General features: G+C 43.7%; 2 protein-coding genes across 2 annotated transcripts; one reads left to right on the top strand and one right to left on the bottom strand.

Moving 5' to 3' along the window:
* Positions 1-1,045: 1,045 nt before the first annotated feature.
* On the top strand, positions 1,046-3,717 carry LOC306829425 (tubulin beta-1 chain). Its single transcript, XM_079352467.1, has 4 exons — positions 1,046-1,175; positions 2,048-2,156; positions 2,244-2,354; positions 2,456-3,717. The coding sequence occupies exons 1-4, from the start codon at positions 1,119-1,121 to the stop codon at positions 3,514-3,516; spliced, it is 1,338 nt and encodes a 445-aa protein (XP_079208593.1). The 5' UTR covers positions 1,046-1,118; the 3' UTR covers positions 3,517-3,717.
* Positions 3,536-7,162, bottom strand: bcl2l16 (BCL2 like 16). Its single transcript, XM_079352487.1, has 3 exons — positions 6,302-7,162; positions 5,618-6,200; positions 3,536-4,246 (listed from the first exon to the last, which is right to left on the bottom strand). Exons 2-3 carry the CDS (start codon positions 6,098-6,100, stop codon positions 4,118-4,120), a joined length of 612 nt encoding a protein of 203 aa, XP_079208613.1. The 5' UTR covers positions 6,101-6,200; positions 6,302-7,162; the 3' UTR covers positions 3,536-4,117.
* Positions 7,163-7,370: the final 208 nt, after the last annotated feature.

A 7,370-nucleotide genomic window follows, 5' to 3' on the forward strand; every position in this document is an offset into this window, starting at 1 on the left:
TTCAACCATGAAACAGGAGAATTCTCTGTAAACGGAGTCTGATAGGAAAAGCAAAGAGTCTAGTTCTTCAAGAACCAGGAAAGTATCCCTCTGAGACTTTGGTGGTAGGATAATGCACATTGTGGTCTTTATTGTCATTGCTGATAACAGTAGGTTATAGTAGTAGCCTATACGGCCTATATATGAATTTCCCTCGGGATCAAAAAAGTATCTATCTATCTATCTATCTATCTCTCTATCTATCTATCTATCTATCTATACTGACACTGTTCAAACCCTTAAATCTTAATCTTGCTGAATAGGGTGTAGGCCTACTACGTGTTCTCTGGACTGCCATGCCCATGCCAATACACGCAGACTCAATACACTCAGACTCTCTATGATGTGTTTTTGCCTACATGGTTTCAGTTTTGCTCGTTCAAAGCAAAGAGGTGCTGCAGGTTTTCATTCAGTACAAGAGCAAATTCCTATAAAATGAACAGGAGAGGGGGACACTAATGAGTTAAAATTGCTGTAGTTTAGCTGAGCTGGTAATGAAAAGCAGATTATCCAAAAATGAACTGAAATCAGTGCTTTGTGAGTCACATCTTAATCATGAGCAGCTTCCCGTTGTCCACTTTCTGCCAAAGTGGTTCATTGTGTACCGTTACCAAGCCACGTGGACCATGGATAACGAGTATTTAAATTGAGTTGGTGTTTTATAGCTACATACAGATAAAATGCTTTATTTAGATTAGATGATCATTACGTTTCACTTTCTTTCTGCACGCTTGCATGCGGCTGTGAAATGAATTAAATCTGAGATCGGTGTCGCATTTCTTTTCCGCCATCATGAGGGAAGTAGGCCAACGTCGACAGATTAGACGTAAATCATACGTTTGACACGCATGTGATTGACAGATGTACTGGACCAATAGCGGAAAAGAACAGGGCGATTTCATTGGTCTAAATCTGTGCGTGTGCGTTAAATCCAAAGGAATAAGCCAATCAACGTTCGAGCTGATGTGTTGAGGGCGGGTTAAGATGTATTATAAAAAGATGGTAGCGACGGTGGAGCGCGCATACAGACACTCAAAGTCATTCATTAAAGGGTGTAGGCTACCTCCACAAAAAACAAAATGAGGGAAATTGTGCATCTCCAGGCCGGTCAGTGCGGAAACCAGATCGGTGCCAAGGTCAGTACAGCTTTATGTTGTTTTTATTTTTATGCGGGGTGTAATCGATTTATTTCTGTAAAGAAACACCGCGTCCTTTGTGCTGGTGGGCCGCTGCTTTGTGTCCGTAGAAGCCACACCCTGGGTACATCGGTGTGTCCTACTTATGAAAATGCTCAATAAACGTGTTATCAAACCTGAAAACTCGAGCACTGACCTAATCGATTGTGATGCGTCGAAATGTGACTATCACAATTTTATTTTTATTTTATTTTCTTAATTTATATAGAAATGTGTTTTAATTATTCATATAGGTTGGATGTTTATCGAGCTTAACCGGTAGATGCCAGTTAACGTCTACGGACGTTTTTTCGAAGAATTGAGTCGTTAAAATTATTTAAAAATAAATTTAGAGGACGTTACTGTTCCCGCAATGCGAAATAAAGGAAGCGAGGCTTTCCGACAGTCTTTGGCTCGTAATGTTAAGTAAATTGTCAACATTTTTACAGAATTTTTTTTATGTATGAAAAACTAAAACTGTCCGCTAAAGTGAACTAACATTGGAATTTTAACGGTTACACCGGCTCGGTGTTTTCTGCCGGCTCGTGCGTGAAGGAGGCGGTGTTAACGGTTAGTGACGTAGCTAGGATTGTTCGAATTCATAACCCTCGAGCTGCAGCCAATGGGCGATGAGGCCGCGCGCGCGGACTGCAGATGGCGGGAAGTTGTAGCTGAACAGTTATCTAACCAAACATTTATAGAAGTGATACTTGTGCTTTTTAACCAAAGAAATCTGTAAATATAAACCTGCATCTACATCTAAATGATCTCATGCTTCCCGGTCATTCTTTTGTTTAATCAACCAAAATAACGTTCATCTTATTGTATTTCAGTTTTGGGAGGTGATCAGTGATGAGCATGGAATCGACCCAACTGGAACATACCATGGTGACAGTGACCTGCAGCTCGACAGGATCAATGTCTACTACAATGAAGCCACAGGTAAGGTTTGACTAGATGTTTTTATTGGCATAAACACTTTAATTGTTTTTGTGAAGATTACCCTCACATCTTATCTGCTTCTTGTAGGCGGTAAATATGTTCCCCGTGCTGTGCTGGTGGATCTGGAGCCAGGAACCATGGACTCTGTGAGGTCCGGACCCTTCGGCCAGGTCTTCAGGCCAGACAACTTTGTTTTTGGTAATTTTTCAGTTGTCAATTCAATTCCTAGTTGCTCTTTGTTGTGTTTTAAGTACTGTTAAGCTTAATTTCCCCTTTTCTTTTTTGAATTTGTCTTTTAGGTCAGAGCGGTGCTGGCAACAACTGGGCCAAAGGTCACTACACGGAAGGTGCAGAGCTGGTGGACTCTGTCCTGGATGTCGTGAGGAAGGAGGCAGAGAGCTGCGACTGCCTGCAGGGCTTCCAGCTCACACACTCTCTTGGTGGTGGTACCGGCTCTGGGATGGGCACACTGCTCATCAGCAAAATCCGTGAAGAGTACCCCGACCGTATTATGAACACCTTCAGCGTGGTGCCCTCACCCAAAGTGTCTGACACAGTAGTAGAGCCCTACAACGCAACACTGTCAGTCCACCAGCTTGTAGAAAACACAGACGAAACCTACTGTATTGACAACGAGGCTCTGTATGACATCTGTTTCCGCACCCTTAAACTCACAACCCCATCATACGGTGACCTCAACCACCTCGTCTCCGCCACCATGAGCGGCGTCACCACCTGCCTCAGGTTCCCCGGACAGCTCAACGCTGACCTGAGGAAGCTGGCTGTGAACATGGTGCCATTCCCTCGTCTGCACTTCTTTATGCCAGGCTTCGCTCCCCTCACAAGCCGAGGCAGCCAGCAGTACAGGTCACTCACCGTTCCAGAGCTCACTCAGCAGATGTTCGACGCAAAGAACATGATGGCTGCCTGTGACCCACGCCACGGCCGCTATCTGACAGTGGCTGCCATCTTCCGTGGCCGCATGTCCATGAAGGAAGTGGACGAACAGATGCTGAACGTGCAGAACAAAAACAGCAGCTACTTCGTTGAATGGATCCCCAACAACGTCAAGACCGCCGTCTGCGACATTCCTCCCCGTGGCCTCAAGATGGCTGCCACATTCATCGGCAACAGCACAGCTATCCAGGAGCTGTTTAAGCGCATCTCTGAGCAGTTCACCGCCATGTTCAGGCGCAAGGCTTTCCTCCACTGGTACACCGGCGAGGGCATGGATGAGATGGAGTTCACCGAGGCAGAGAGCAACATGAACGACCTGGTGTCAGAGTACCAGCAGTACCAGGACGCCACCGCTGAGGAGGAGGGAGAGTTTGAGGAGGAAGGCGAGGAGGAACTTGCCTAAATGTGAAATTTTCCGAAGCTTTGCTGTCAAAATCTGCCATGAAAACGTAACGTTCCAAGTCTTTTCCAGTTTTCAGTGTTCTGTCTGCTGTTCATGTTCTGAAGCGACCAGTTTAAAACTCACCAGTCACTTCAAGTGAATGAAAACAAAACGTTTTCACTCTTCTGTCTGCTCTTCATGTTAATAAAAGTTTCTTCTGCATTTTGAGGTGTGACTGTGTTTAATACTCGGCACTTCCTTACAACACAGAAGTTAGTTTATTAGAGAAGAGGCTCTACACTGTAGATAAAGTGTAGTTACAAGGCTGAGGTTCCCCCAGAGAGACTCGAACAACCATCACTCTAATGTAATATCAGATGGAGATTCTAAACGTGCCTTCAGTATAAAGGCAGACTCATTATAAATATAGTTGTGATTCAATATTTACTAAAATACAAGCAGAAAAGTAGTTAAACGTAACGCAATCCTGGGATGTTTAAAAGATGTATACTGATAATTCTCCATAACAAACAACCATCTTAAAGCTGTCCTGCAGACATTTCCATGCTGTTGCCCAGTCTCTGACAGTTCCTGGTTGTGGTCGATAGGTGGCAGTGTTGGCTTACACCACTCTCTTCCAAACGCAGTAGGTGAGGATGCTCACAGCCAGGGCCAGCAGAGTCCAGCAGCACACCTTCTTCACCTGGCTCTCCAAGCCCTGCTTCGCTCCGAAGCGGGATACAAAGCCGCTCTGTCAAAAACAGTTGATTAAAATCTCAAAGACGTACTGTAATAAATCAGATTTCTAAGGAACTTGAATTCTGACTTCCATTCAGAAAGATTTTTGATACAACTCTGATTAAAATGTCCCAAGATACCAGTCCCTTTACAGTTATGATTTATCCCAATCCACTAAAGATACAGTTAAACACATAAAATAATCTGAACGTCCTCTGCATGTATGAAAGTGTGAGACTTAACTTTTTGAACAAATAGATCATTGTGGGGAAAAGCAGATTAAATGTACATGTTTAAAAGAATGCAGACATCCTCTGGGTCATCGTTAAACCTGCAGCTCTCTGAAGCTAATGTTCCTGAACATACACACATCCATGCCTTTTTGGTTAAACTTTATTTTTTACAAAGGTTTATTTCTGGTCCTTTCATGTCTTTATTTTAGACAAAGGATGATAGTCAGAAATCAGGGCGAGAGACACATTGTCTGAGACACCAGACAGTGTGCTACACCCTTTTTTCTGTTATACTTAACATAAAGCTCGACTCTGTAACTCTCCTTTATTTTACAGTAAACTTGTGTTTTTGTTTTACAACTTATAACAACAGACTATTTGTCTCTGCATATTAATTGGACATTTTATGTCATTTTAATCCAATGAATCCATTTTATGTCCAATTAATCCAAGTAAATATATTTATAGGAAGCCTCTGATCAGACGTCTTCTCAGCTCTCAAACTGGAGCATTTTGAAATGTATGTCTGAGGTTAGATGAGGAGTGTGCATTCATTTAATGACTTCTGTTTGAATCCAAAAATAAGCTCTCTGTTATGTCGAGTAATGGTGGTGGGCAGGTTGCTTTTCTCAGAGTTTAGAGAAGGACATCTTGAGACAACGGATTACTTCAGGTGCTCTAAAGTCCCAGAGATAATAATATATAAAACGAGCAGCTCTAATGCAGACATTTACCTGATCCATGGACCCAATGTGACATGATGTAATTAGGCTATGCAGGATCTAGTACGTCTAAGTCTGAACTTTCAGTCTGTGCTGCTTTTATTGAAACAAGTTTTTATTTACTTTTATTGTTAGATCTTATTTGTTGTCATATTTGCACATTTAATCTGCCCTTCTGATTTCTGTCGTTGTTTCAATGAATTGAATGTTTTCTATTTTCGTCTCTCTTTTTCCCTTCGTCCTGATGCTTGATGTGTGAGGCTCTTTGAATTGCCTTGTTGCTGAAATGGGCTCTATAAATAAGCTCGCCTTGACTTGCTGCAGGTCGCAGGGATTTGAGTGTGAGCTCTATAAAAATGAAAGTGGTTTTGTATTAAATGGAGAATCAGGTTGTTTGCGCTCTGTGGATATTCACTCATGAACACTCACCCATCCTCCCTTCTCCCGTATGTCAGGGCAGATGACCCTCTCCACATACTCCCCTATACTCTTCTTCAGCTCTGGCAGGACCCCCAGCATGCCCCTCTCATGGCAGTGCAGAGCCATCTGTCCAGCCAGCACATACACAGACAGCACCGCGCTCCAGGCCAGCTCCCTATGCCGCCCCCTAGGGACCGCAGGGAAGAAGTGCTCATCCAGGATGCCCGTGAGCATGGAGCAGGCCGAGCTCTCCGTCACGTCCTGGAAGATACGAGGCCAGCGACGGAAGAAGATGGGGAAGCGGTTGAGGAGCTCATCCCCGGCGTGGCGTAGGGCGGCAGTGCAGGCTGTGGGGGCAGGACCCATCGTGCCATCTGCCCCCCCTGTGGTCACGTAGTCTATGTAGTCATGGACCATGAGGAAAGCCTCTCTCACCACAGGGTCAGGACTGTTCAGGCCCAGTCTGGCTTCTGGCTCCTCCAAAAGGCACATGGAGGCCTACAAATGCAACTTCTCCAAGCTGTAGTCTCAGTCAGCCAAAGAGCACGGGACCATTTCCAAGCAGCAAAGCCATTCCCTAAGTCACACCAGGCTGTCATGGGGGTGTGAGAGATGTGGTATAGAAAACAAAAGAAATTACCAAAAAGAGAAGAGTGGTATAAACATGCAGCAAATAAAGAATTTACAACTCACCCTTCAGTCCAAATACAAACTCAAGAGAACACCGATAGAAAACAAACAGTAGGCAGGTGGAAGAGAGTCGGGGTCCTGGGGAGTGTGACTTGTTGCAGTCAGACTGAGACCCACTCCCCCCAACAGCTAAATATAGAGCCCTTGTTGCAAACTGATCTCCTACCTCACATGCAAAGTCATGTCCGGGCTGAAACATATCCCCATTGCAACACAGACGGAGTCAGGGCTACATAAATATTACAGAGGACCTGCAGCTCCGTAACAACAGCAAACAAAGATCATTACATGTATGGGTTAGATCCTACAGTTACTACATTCCTGTGAATGTATTAATGGTGGAAAAAAAGGTTTAACAAACAAAAACGTTTTTTTAAATTAACCTTTGTACGACTTGCAATAGGGAAAACAGTTGTGCTCTAAAATACAAAAAAATCCTTGTGCAATCAGAAACACATTTCTGGATGGACAAAGTCTAAGTGATGTCTCCAGTCTGTTCCTGCAGGGGGCTCTGGGGGCTCATCGGCAGCAGCCGCCATGTTGGAAACCCCGCCTCAACCTAACTTTTAGTCAACTTAACCACAGACTGAGAGCTGGAGCTGAGGCGGGGTTTTATCACGCCCACCTGTCGGGTCATGTCGGCTACGCACCTAACTATGGATATCACGCGTAATTTTCAAAAACGGATTTGATCCTGCTGTTGTCGAATATCCTGTAGGTACTGCCTCCATGAAATAAGATCTGAATGTAAATGTGTACCGAATGTCATTAAAGAATCAGTAAAAAAGCTCACTGTAATCAAGTTAAACTTGTTATCTTGTAACACTGTTTTCACCAGTGACATTATGTTTCAAGCGACTTAGTTTACATTCATAATGTGTTTTTCTCTCTTAACATTTTGATTTATAACTTGGTCACAAACAAAAGCAAGCACAGTAAAAGCCTTCAGATGTCTCTTCAAGAAGTCAGTAGAATCTTGGAAAAGTAATATTTAGAAAACTTTGACATGTTGTTGCTGTTGTTGTTTGTAAAGTTTTGAATGGACTCGATCGTCCACACTTAAGCGATTTTA

The sequence above is a fragment of the Symphodus melops genome (assembly GCF_947650265.1).
Source record: "Symphodus melops genome assembly, chromosome: 1".
Classification (NCBI taxonomy): Eukaryota; Metazoa; Chordata; class Actinopteri; order Labriformes; family Labridae; genus Symphodus; species Symphodus melops.

Excerpts from the sequence above, each read along its gene's own strand:
- bcl2l16 (XM_079352487.1), bottom strand. The coding sequence starts at position 6,100 with ATGTGCCTTTTGGAGGAGCCAGAAGCCAGACTGGGCCTGAACAGTCCT. Across the intron at positions 4,247-5,617 it reads TACGGGAGAAGGGAGGATGG|AGCGGCTTTGTATCCCGCTT; the intron begins GTGAGTGTTCAT and ends TGTTTTTGACAG.
- LOC306829425 (XM_079352467.1), top strand. The coding sequence starts at position 1,119 with ATGAGGGAAATTGTGCATCTCCAGGCCGGTCAGTGCGGAAACCAGATC. Across the intron at positions 1,176-2,047 it reads GAAACCAGATCGGTGCCAAG|TTTTGGGAGGTGATCAGTGA; the intron begins GTCAGTACAGCT and ends ATTGTATTTCAG. Across the intron at positions 2,355-2,455 it reads GCCAGACAACTTTGTTTTTG|GTCAGAGCGGTGCTGGCAAC; the intron begins GTAATTTTTCAG and ends TTTGTCTTTTAG.